This window comes from Muscardinus avellanarius (assembly GCF_963383645.1).
Source record: "Muscardinus avellanarius genome assembly, chromosome: 16".
Taxonomy (NCBI): domain Eukaryota; kingdom Metazoa; phylum Chordata; class Mammalia; order Rodentia; family Gliridae; genus Muscardinus; species Muscardinus avellanarius.
In genome coordinates this window covers 24,533,123-24,545,558 of record NC_137802.1, presented here as the reverse complement: position 1 = coordinate 24,545,558, position 12,436 = coordinate 24,533,123, and the positions used below count along the sequence as shown (strand labels likewise).

Sequence of the window (12,436 nt, the reverse complement as noted above, 5' to 3'; positions counted from 1 at the left end):
GGGCTTTTCTACCTCCAGGCTGTACTCCCAGACCTATTTTTTACTTTATTTGGAAACAGGGTCTCACTAAGTTGCTGAGAGCCTCACTAAGTAGCTGAGGCTTACTTTGAACCTGCGCCATCCTCCCGTCTCAGCCTCCCAAGTGTGGGGATACAAGCATGCGCCATCGTGCCTGGCTGACCCACACCTTTTTGATTTATAACTCTGGCTCAAATATCTTTGAGCTCTATATCAGTATATGGAACTCTGTATCCAAAATCTACACTTAGATATTTCACAAGTGCCTCTATTTCCATGTCATTGTCTTTATGTGGCTTTCCACCACCCAGATCTTTAGGCCAAAGCCCAATGAACCAATTTCAACACCTTCTGCGTCCTACTGCTCATTGCTCGACAATTATTACACCCTACCTTTTTTTCTCAAAAATTTTTATTTTCGCCGGGCGTGGTGGCTCACGCTTGTAATCCCCGCGCTTGGGAGGCAGAGACAGGAGGATCGCGCAGGTTTGAAGCTAGCCGTGCGTGCTGGCGTAGGAGACCCTGTTTCCAAATAAAAATGTAAAAATAGGTCTGGGAGTGTAGCCCGGAGATAGAAGGGCTTCCAGGAACCCCAGTACCACCAAAAAAAAAAAATTTATTTTCAACTTTTCTCCACTGCCTTCATTCTAGTCTTAGCTACTATCCCCATCTGGACTCAGCAAGTAGACATCTTTTTTCCCCCATACTAGGGATTGAACCAAAGGCATTCTACCTCCTAACCTTTTTATTTTTTCTTTTGAAACAGGGTCTCACTAAGTTGCTGAGAGTCTTGCTAAGTTGCTGAGACTGGCCTTGAACCTATGATTCCTCTGTCTCAGCCACTATGCCTGGGTGCCATCATGCCCAGCTCCAAGAAATAGTCTTATAATTTGCATATGTACAGCCAGTCTTGCCCTCTTTCAACCTATTTTTTATCTGTAATTGGAGTGGTGTGTGTGTGTGTGTGTGTGTGTGTGTGTGTGTTATGTGTGTGTGTATGCATGCACGTGGTACTAGAGATTGAACTCAGCAGCACTTTACCTCCATGCTATACCCCCAGCCTTTTTTAGTTTTGTTTTTGAAACAGGGTCTTGCTAGGTTGCCAAAAGTCTTGCTAATTGTTGAGCCTGTCCTCGACCCTATGATCCTCCTGTCTCAGCCTCCCAAGTATTAGGATTACAGATATGCACCACCATACCTGGCTGGAGTGTTTTTTCTTAAATGGTAACATTATTATATTGTTCCCCAATGTGCAACCTTTCTATTGGTCCATCTACTCTTAAAATATAAATAAATCCTTAACTAGGCCTATCATGCCTCCCTTGCCTGACATGGCCCTTGCCTCTCTCCTCTCACACAGAATTTGTTTCAGTTCTTCACACATCCCATGCTTCTTTCCACCCCAGGGTCTACACATATGGAATTTACTCTGCCTGGATCACTCTTTTCCTCATTAACCTTATTCAACCTTTAGAGTTCATATCAAATAGCACTTAAAGTGCAGGTCGTGGTGGTGCACACCTGTAATCCCAGTACTTGGTAGGCTGAGACAGGATTGCAGGTTCGAAGTCAACCTCAGCAATTTAGTGAGATTCTCCGCAATCTAGTTGAGACTCTGTTTCAAATATTGAGCTGGGCATGGTGGCACACGCTTGTAAACCCTGCGCTTGGGAGGCTGAGACAGGAGGATCGCACAGGTTTGAAGCCAGCCTCAGCTACTTAGTGAGGCTCTCAGCAACTTAGTGAGACCGTTTCCAAATAAAATATAAAATAGGTCCTGGAGTATAGCCCAGAGGTAGAAAGCCTCTGGGTTCTACCCCTAGTACCACACACAGACACACACACACAAATATATATATATAAATAATTATATATATAATAGGAATAGGGCTGGGGGGTGTAGCTCAGGGGTAGAATGCCCCTACTAGATTCAATCACCAGCACCAAAAAGTTGTGAAACTGGGTACGTTCTTTTTTTTTTTTTTTTTTATTGGTGCACTGTATTCATACATCATAGTGGGATACAAACTTTTGTAGATATACATGCACACATCACCCAGTCAGCCCCCACCCTATCCCCACCCCATTCTCTCCCCATCCCTCCTTCCCATGCTTGGCTTAGTGGTTGACATCTAGTATTATAGCAATTTATTCAAAATTAAAAATGATAATCTCATATAACAGTTTCATTTGACTGATACCAAGCTTTTGATGACTTAAAGATAACATTTCAATATTTCTTTTTGCTTTCTTTCTTACCAGAGAATATTTTTTTTCTATATTTTAGGTGAAACTATAATATATTTATATATTTATTTTTCAGAAAAAATCTATCCTAATATGGAATATGGATTCTAGATACCCAAAACGATCTTGAAAAAGAACAAAGCTAGAAGATATATATTTTCTGATTTCAAACCATATAAAGCTACAATAATTGAAACAGTGTAGTACTATTCTAAAGGCAGATATATAAACCATTGGAGTTAAATACAAGCCTAGAGATAAATTCTTCCCTATATTGTCAAGTTATTTTTGACAAGGTTTCCATGAACATTTGGTGGTAGAAATAATAATCTTTTAACTAAATATTGTTGAAAAATAATAATTACATGAAAAAGAATAAAATTGGACCCTTACCTAATCCCATATACAAGTATTAACTCAAAATAGATAAAAGACCTAAATATAAATCTTAAGACTATAAACTTTTAGAAGAAAATCTGGGTCATAAAACCTCACAACATTGAAATTGGCAGTGATTTCTTGGATATGATTTCAATGGCACAGGCAACAGAAGAGTATACAAATTCCCTAAAAAATAAAAAAATATTGTATATCCAAAGACAATGTAAACAGAGTTAAAAGTTACTAATAGAATTGGATAAAATATTTCCAAATGCTATATCTGAAGGTATATTAATATTCCAACTAGAAATCCTAAAAATTAGCAACAATAAAGGCAAACAATACAATTTAGAGATAGGTAAAAGACTAACATAAATAATGAATCTCCACAGATAACCAATCTTAGTTGTCTGTTGGATGGAAAATCTTGTTTCTCTGGTTCTGGTATGTGTTACCTATTTCTTCTTTGTAGTTAATCTCTTTGAGTATTTTCTCTAGCGCTGGTTTTGAAGACATAAATTCCTTCAGTTTCTGTTTGTCATGGAAGCTTCTTATTTCTCCATCTAATTTGATAGAAAGTTTTGCCGGGTAGGAGATTTTTGGGTGGAAGTTGTTTTCTTTCAGAGTTTGGAATATGTTATTCCAAGCCCTTCTGGCTCTCATGACTTGGTTTGGGAAGTCTGGAGTGATTCTAATTGGTTTGCCTCTGAATGTCACTTGGCCCTTTGTTTTTGTTGCCTTTAAGATTCTCTGCTTGGCTTCCACATTGGTCATTTTGACAATTATGTGGCGTGGGGATCCTCTTCTCCGATCCTGTCTAAAGGGAGTTCTATACGTTTCCTGGACCTGTGTATCGACCTCTTGCTCTATGTTTGGAAAATTTTCTGCTATTACTTCCTTGAAAAGATTGTTGATCCCTTTGGTTTCACTTTCTTTTCCCTCCTCTAGTCCAATTATTCTTAGGTGAGCTGTCTTAAAATGGGCCCATATTTCTTCAATGTCAGATTCCTGCTGTCAGATATTTTTTTCTAGATTAGAAACTATGCATTCATTTTTGGAATGATCATCTTCTAAGAGCAAGATTCTGTTCTCCATGTGGTCTAATTGGTTGTTTGTGCTTTGAATTGAGGCCTTTACTTCATTAATTGCATCCTTTATCTTTCTTTGGCTCTCTCTGAATTCTTTTCGAAGCACCTCTATTATTTCTACAGTTATTTGCCTGATTTGATCTTCTAGAAATCTCTGATTTTCTGTTTTATCGGGTTCTGATGTTGTGGGGTTGTGGGCATTTATTTCTCCAGTGTTATTCCTCTTTCCCATGATTTTGGAAGTTTGTGCCTTCTCTGGGTTCTTCCCTTGGGTCACTATGACTTCACTTAAGGTGTTCTGGATCTCGAGTCAGTAGTATCTCAGACCCCACTACTCCTTTACTGTGTTGTATCACAGAGTCTCCGACCCAGAGAGTCGATAGAGGCTGCTTTAGACTGTGGGGGGTGCCAGGTTGTACGTTCTCCTATGGTGTGATATCTCTGCCACCGCCTCTCCCCCACTGGGTCAAGTCCCAGGGAGTACAGTACTGGGATTTCTCCTCTGTGGCCTGCAATTTGACTCACTGTTCTTGAGTACGCAGATGTAGCTGTACTGGACTGGGTAAATTTGCTGCTGCCGCTGCCGGTGGCAATATGGCGCCGCTGCTACGCCCTCGGCCGTGAGGCTGGCGTATTTCTTCTTGGTTTTGATTTCCACTCTGAATCCCTGCAGCGTGTGCTGAGCTCAGCCACTGGGAGCTTTAGATGCTCCCCGCGCCGAGAAATCCCGCCTGGCTGTTCCTCAGAGGCTCACCTCGGCTCGCTGTAGCCGTCCGGTGAATTCGCAGCTGCCGAAGGCAGTAAAGCACTGCTGCCGCATCCTCGGGCGTGAGGCCGGTGTATCTCCTCTGTGGCTCTGAGCTCTGTTCTCAGTCAGCTTTCTCTCTGGAGCCTGGTGATTTTTTTGTTTCTTTGGTGATGGTGTTTTCTGGCTATGAAAGGCGCTGATTTTGTGGTAATGGAGATTGGTTGTTAGCGGGGCTCTTAAGCCCCGCTTTTCTCGGTCGCCATCTTCCCGGAATTTCCTGGGTACGTTCTTTTATGTGCTCTCATAACATACTGTGTTCCTCCTTCATTGAACTAATCACAAACATAATGGCTGTTTTTCCTCCTACCATGTAAGCAGGAACTCTGGTTGTCATATTTGCCATTGTACCCCTAGATCTAACACCATGTCTTGTGAGCGATGCTCAATAAATATATGTTAAATAAACTATCAAACTATTCTAATCTAGGATGAAAGGTTTTTTTTTTCTTAAAGTTTCTTTTTTTTTAGATGCAGAAGATTGTACAAGATGTGTCCTAATGCTTAATGACTGTAGGAGGGTCACCTCATCTTCACACTTCCCTTAATTTGAAGTCATTGAGTGCTTAATTTTGAAATCTCTGGAATTAGTCATCAGTATTTAATGAGGATGCTATGATAAGTGCTCACTATCATTTTATAAATTTTCAAATAGTCTTAATGGTTTATCATTTCAAATATCATTGATTAACCAATTACTTAGATTTGTTTTATTTTGTTTCTTGCTCTTTTTTTGGTACTGAGGATTGAACCCAATGACATTCTACCTCTGAGCTACACCCCTAGTGCTTTATTTAATTTTGAAACAGGGTCTCACTAATATACTTAGGTTGGCCTCAAACCTGAGATCCTCCTGTCTCAGTCTCCCATGCATTGGGATTACTGGCATGAGCCACCATGTCCAGTTTAGATTTTTTTTTTCTTATGCCATTACATTTTATGTCAAGAGCCTTATTCTATAGTAAGCTGAATAAATAAAAAGAAAACAAGAATTAAACAAGTATTAACAATTAAGTAGACACATATATGTTTGAGTTCTTATGGGATTCTCATCACAGGAATAACATAGGCATGCTCTAGAAGTCAAGTTTATCTTTGTGAAACTAAGGCTCTGAGAACTTAAAAACAAACAAATAGACAATGAGTTTATTAATTTTCCAGGCAAGGGGATATACACCAGTAAAGCATTCACTGAATAGTTAGTGAAGGGGTAAAATTCAGGAATCTTTCATTGTTAGGAAGGGAGGTATATGACGGTTGTACTTAAAAGAACTGAAAACCATCACACTGAGTGGGACACAGTGAGCCGAGTCATAGGTCTGTACATTGATTAAAACAAGCCTCGTTATTCTGCAGTCAGGGAAGAGCCATCAGATCCATTAACGGTCTAGTGTACTGGGGTCACTCAAAGTCCCTGGTAAATTATTCACCTAGCCTGGTTACCGCCAGTTTTTTGTTTTGTTTTGTTTTGTTTGTTAGTTTTGAGTTTTTTTTTTTTTTTTTTTTTTTTTTTTTTGGTGGTACTGGGGGTGGAACCCAGAGGCTTTCTACCTCCAGGCTATATTTCCAGACCTTTTTTTTAAAAAAATATTTTATTTGGAAACAGGGTCTCACTAAGTTGCTGAGAGCCTCACTAAGTAGCTGAGGCTGGCTTTGAACCTGTGCGATCCTCCTGTCTCAGCCTCCCAAGTGCGGGGATTACAAGCGTGCGCCACCACGCCCGGCCTGCGCCAGTTTTGATAAAATACATTTAGTTTTCATATATAACCTAGGTAAATGTTGCTGTAAGTGGAAGATTTTTCTTGTACAACTTGAATGGATGTATAGAATCTGGATTATCACAAGTAAGATAGGGAAGCATTTTTGCTTCTAGTCTTTAATCAGTTAGATTTACACTGTGCTTTTAAAAAATAAATCTCAAACACTTGTTCAAACCAAATGTGCACCTGAGACAAGAGGACTCAAGGCAGGTTCAAGACCAGCCTGGCCAGTTTAGTGTGACTCTGTCTCAAACTAAAAATAAAAAGGGCTGTAAATGTCACTCCATGGTAGAAAGCCATGGGTGCAATCCCTAGTGCTATAAAACAACACATATCCTTGTTCATATGGGGGATTGTTTTATTAGTTAGGTTTCACTACATGGCAAAATGTCCCCTAACTCAGTGGCTAAAAGCAATACCAAGCATTTGCTCATGATTTTGTGGGTTGGTAACTTTGGGCTGAGTTTATGACTTATCTCTGCTTCGCATGGTATCGACTAGACTCACTCAGGCTCTGCAGTAACATGGTAATTGATGGGGTGACTATTTGCAACAACAGTGGCAGTAACTGCATCAGCATCCAGCAGGCTGCCCTAGGCTCCTTTCCAAGGTGTAGTGGAAGGGCTCCCAAGCTCAATAAAAGAGGACAAGCCCCAGTGGTCAAGTACTTTCCAACTTTCTGTTGGCATCCCGTTTGCTAATGGCCCACTGCTGTTCACGTGGCCACAGGCACCCGAAATAGATTCCACCTCTTCAGGTAGGAGATGCAGAGAAACATGCATACAGGGATGTGGAAGGATCTGTGACATATTTTTGTAACTTAGCATATTGTAGTTTTCCCTTCCTTCCAGTCTCTTTAAATGGGGATTTATATTTAGAAGCAGTGTGTAGTTTATGTCTACCTTATACTGTCCAGAGTTGAGAGTTTTGGATGCTATAGAATTTTGATTGATATACACATTTTAATGAAATAGTGCAGGCGACAGAAGAGAAATGTCATCCACTCTCTGCATGAGCAACACACTCAATTTAAAATCCATTTGGATTATATTTGGAAGTTTATATACAGTGGCTTTGAGACACGAAACTAGATTTTGTTTCTAAATATGGGCATCAGTAAGTGGGTGGAAATGATGTCTGAGCTGAGACTTTAAGCATGTCGAAGATCTAGTCAGACAAAGAGAAGGAGAAAAATATTTCAAGCGGTGAATACATGACAGAAATTCATTTTTGTGAATCAATTTTGTATCATGAGAACCGAAAAACAATATGTTTCTTCTTTCTTTTTCTTTTTCTTTACGGTACTGGGGATGGAGCCCAGGGGCATTCTACCTCTGAGCTACACCTCCAGCCCTATTTTTTATTCTTTATTTTGAAACCGGGTCTCACTGAGTTGCAGAGCGCCTCACTAAGTAGCTGAGGCTGGCTGCGAACCGCGATCCTCTAGGTCTCAGCCTCCCGAATGCTGGGATCACAAGTGTGCGCCGCCATGCCCGGACAGTTATGTTTCTTATGGCAGAATCCATAGTAAGTGCACAATAAATGTTTGTTTAGTAAGTGAGAGACATAGTGAATGAGGGGACGTACAATGAGCAAAACCCGGGTGTAAGGAACAGGTACAGAAGAAAGAGACAGGCAGGAATGAAGATGAAAACTGAGGACCGCACAGCGTAGAAAGAGGAAGAGAGAGCAGAGCGGGGAGCAGAAGGGAGAGCAGAATGAGGGGCGAGCAGAAGGGTCTGGGAGGTTTGGCTGCTTAGCAGTTGCATCAGAGGAACTTAGTACTTCCTCTAAAACACTAATTAATCCTTCAGCAGTTCAGGCACAGGCCCTTCTGTACTGTACTGTTAAGCTGCCTGCCTGCTTTTAGCTTCAAACTTCAACGTCTATTTTTGAAGGTTTCTTTTCCTATAGAATTCTGAAGGCCTTACATAGACATAAAGTAATGAATTTTTTTTTTTTTTTTTTTTTACTTTTTGTGGTCTGGGGATTGAACTCAGGGGCATTCTACCTCCGAACTACAACCCCTGCCACCACGCCCAGCTATAAAGTAATGATTTTGACTAGAATAATTTCTTTTGGATTATTAGAAACATCCAAATTACCAGTTCTAACTGAAAATTCTTTTTCATTTCGAAATCTGTCAGATTGACACAGTCTTTGAAAAATAAAGACCTTTCTGGGGGTGGTAGCTGAGGCCTGTGATCCCAGCACTTGGGAAGCTGAGACAGGAGCATCACAGGTTCCTGGCCACATCAGCAATTTAGGGAGGTGCTGGACAACGTAGTGAGACCCTATCTCAAAAAATAATAATAAGCCAGGCGTGGTGGCGCATTTGTCATCCCAGCACTTGAGAGGCTGAGACAGGAGGATCACAGGTTCGAAGCCAGCCTCAGCTACTTAGTGAGGCCATCTTCAACTTAGTGAAACCCTGTTTCAAAATAAAGAATGAGCTGGCGTGGTGGCACACACTTGTAATCCCAGCATTCGGGAGGCTGAGACCGGAGGATTGCAGTTCGCGGACAGCTTCAGCTACTTAGTGAGGCCCTTTGCAACTCAGTGAGACCCGGTTTCAAAATAAAGAATAAAAAACAGGGCTGGGGGGTGCAGCTTGGAGGTAGAATGCTCCTGGGTTCCATCCCCAGTTCCACCAAAAAAAAAAAAAAAAAAAAAAAAAGAATGAAAAATAAGGCTGGGGATGTAGTTCAGAGGTAGAATATCTGAATACCTCAGGGTTCAAGCCCCAGTACAAAATAATTAACAATAATAATAATAATAATAATAATAATAATAATAATAACAACAACAACATTATTATTATTATTAGGCTCAGGAGTAGAATGCCCCTAGAATCAATGCCCAGTACCCCCCCAAAAAAGATAAAAACCTACCTCAGACAAATATCTCAAAAAATTTTGGGGTGGTAAAATAATTGCACTTAAGTCAGGCATAGTGGTGTATACCTGTAATCCAAGTCCTTGGGAAGCTGAGATAGGAAGGTCGCAGGTTCGAGGACAGCCTCAGCAAGTAGTGAGACTTTCATCAACCTAGTAAGATCCTGTATCAAAACCAAAAATAAAAAGGGGGGATTTGGGTATACCTCCGAGGTAAGATGCCCTTGAATTTAATCCCCAGCACCACACATACAAAGGAAATAGTAATTGTACTTGAAACTAGACACTATTTTTGTTAATCTGAGCCATTTGATTTGATTTCAATCATAACCAGTTTTGGCTATTTGGGATTGGGGTTTTTTTTTTTTGTGTGTGTGTGTGGTACTGGGAGCATTCTATCTCCCAGGAGCATTCTATCTCTGAACTACACCCCTGCCCTATCTTTATTCTTTATTTTTAATTAATTAATTAATTAATTAATTTGCAGTACTGGAGTTGGAATCCAGGGGCATTCTCCAAGCTGCACCCCAAGACTTATTTTTCTGTTCTTTATTTTGAAACAGGATCTCACTGTGTTGGGAAGGGCTTCACTGAGTAGCTGAGGTTGTCCACGAACCGCTATCCTCCTATCTCAGCCTCCCAAACGCAGGAATTACAAGTGTGCGCCACCATGCCTAGCTCAGTTTTGGCTTTAAAACAAACAAATAAACAAACAAACCAAAATCCCTAGTAGGGATGATTAACATAGGAACAATGAAAACCACTTCTTCCTCCATTCTCAACCTGGGTGATACATCTCTGGCTGAGTATAAGGATAACAATGTGCTCAGGACTTCAGCAGCAGCTGTCGAAGCACTTAACTCTGGCTAGCGTGAGGTAATAGCCAAGATACACTCCTAAACAGATTTCTCAAAAATTTGGCTCAAGGCATTAGAATGATCTGGAATGCTTATTATAAATGCATCTTCCAGCCAGGCATGACGGTGCACTCCTGTAATCCCAGTACTTGGGACGCTGAGACAGGAGAATTGCAGGATTCCAGCTTCAGCAACTTAGTGAGGTAGAATGCCCCTGGGTTCAATGCAAAGAGAAGAAAAGAAGAAATTTTCCTATAGCTTGAATGTATCAATGTCAGTATTCTAAGTGTGATATTGTACTATAATTTTTCTTTTTGGTGGTACTGGGGATAGAACCCATGGGCCTTCTACCTCTGGGCTACACTCCCAGACCTATTTTATATTAAAAAAAAAATTGGAAATAGGGTCTTTCTTTTTCTTTTCTTTTCTTTTCTTTTCTTTTTTTTTTTTTTGTGGTAATACTGGGGTTCCTGGAAGTCCTTCTATCTCCAGGCTATACTCCCAGACCTATTTTTATATTTTTATTTGGAAACAGGGTCTCTTAAGCCAGCGGGGATTATTACAAGCGTGTGCCACCATGCACGGCAGAAACAGGGTCTTTTAAGACAGCGGAGGCTGGCTTCGAACCTGCACGATCCTCCTGTCTTTGCCTCCCAAGCGTGAGGATTGCAAGCGTGCACCACCAAGCCCGGCTGTACTATAATTTTTAAATGCTACCAATGGGCCAGGTGTGGTGGTGCGTGCTTGTAATCCCTGCGCTTGGGAGGCGAAGACAGGAGGATCGCGCAGGTTCGAAGCCAGCTACGCAGGCTTAAGAAACCCTGTTTGCAAATAAAAATATAAAATAAGTCTGGGAGTGTAGCCCGGAAGTAGAAGGGCTTCCAGGAACCCCAGTACCACACACACACAAAAAAACCCTACCATTTCTAGAGAATAGATAGAAGGTACCTGTGCCTGCTTCATATAATTTCTTACAAGTTAATGTGAATCTTTAAATTCAAATAAGGTTTTTAATTTTAAAAAGGATGAAAAGCTGGGCGTGGTGGCACACGCTTATAATCCCCGAGCTTGGGAGGCTGAGACAGGAGGATCACACAGGTTCAAAGCCAGCCTCAGCTACTTAGTGAGGCTCTCAGCAACTTAGTGAGACCCTGTTTCCAAATAAAATAAAAAGGATGAAAAGAAAGGAGGAGGAAGAGAGATAGAGAGGGAAGGGTTTCATGGAGAAAAGAAAAGGTACAAAGTTTACATAAAGCTCTGAAATCTTGTATTCTATTTCAACTATCGGAACCAAATCCAGGAACCAAATCCTTAACTCTGCATGTTTTCTATCTCTACACCTTTCAGAGTATCTAAGATGAAGCAGAGTATTAAGCAGAAAAGAGAACAAAAAGAACATATACACACAATCAAAGTCAAGGTGGCCGCCATGCGGAGACAGGCCCTGCAGGAGCAGTTCAGTGAATGGATTCTAGACCCCAAGGGCATGATTCCCTTGGCAGTGGTAAGAAAGGCGGGTATATGAGATGGCGGGCTGGGTGACAAGAGGGAAGGTGCTGGAATAATGAGTGGAATGCTAGAAGCTTCTCTCAAAATGTTCAGTATTGCTGAGGTAAGTCAATTCTTGACCTGTTTGGTCCAAGAGATTCGATTCTTTCAATTTTTCTTTTGAATTAAAAAAAAAAAAGCATCTGGCTAGATTTCTAAAATCTTTATTCTGGCAAGGATTTCCAAACTAATCATTACAGAGACAGATTTCCTTTGTTTGTTTATGGATTGTGTATGACTACTTTTGTGGAACCTATGAGACCCTATTTCTTAGAAATGCATGTTTAAGTGGAAGAAGCCAATTTAAAAGGCTAAATACAGCTGGGCTTGGTGGTGCAAGCTTGTAATCCTCGCGCTTGGGAGGCTGAGACAGGAGGATCACGCAGGTTCGAAGCCAGCCTCAGCTACTTAGTGAGGCTCTCAACAACTTAGTGAGACCCTGTTTCCAAATAAAATATAAAATGGGTCTGGGAGTATAGCCCGGAGGTAGAAAGCTCCTGGGTTCCATCCCCAATACCACAATAAAATATAATAAAAATAAAAAGGGTACATACTATGTGATTCCAACTATTTGACATCCTAGAGGAGGAAAAATTATGGAGACAGTATAAAAATGTTTTTCAGGAGTGAGAGGGGAGGGGAGGATGAGTATGTGGAACACAGGATTACTGAGGTAGTGTATGCTACTACAATGACAGATGCCTGTCATACATTTGTTAAAGCCCACAGATTATAGACCAGCACGAGTGACTCCTAATATAAACTACGGACTTAGGTGATCATGTGCCACTCTTAGGCCCATCAGCTCTGATAAACATAGAGGCCTGGTTCAGGGTGT

The 12,436-nt window shown here is 40.9% G+C and overlaps 1 protein-coding gene across 1 annotated transcript in view; it reads left to right on the top strand.

Annotated features, from left to right (window-relative positions):
• The window catches only part of EFCAB5 (EF-hand calcium binding domain 5), a gene marked incomplete at its 3' end in the record, with an annotated part of 113,143 nt that overhangs the window by 12,712 nt on the left and 87,995 nt on the right, over positions 1-12,436 (top strand). The window contains exon 2 of the mRNA XM_080713998.1: positions 11,398-11,554. Within this exon, the coding sequence (XP_080570124.1) occupies positions 11,398-11,554 (157 nt within the window). The remainder of the gene's footprint in view (positions 1-11,397; positions 11,555-12,436) is intronic.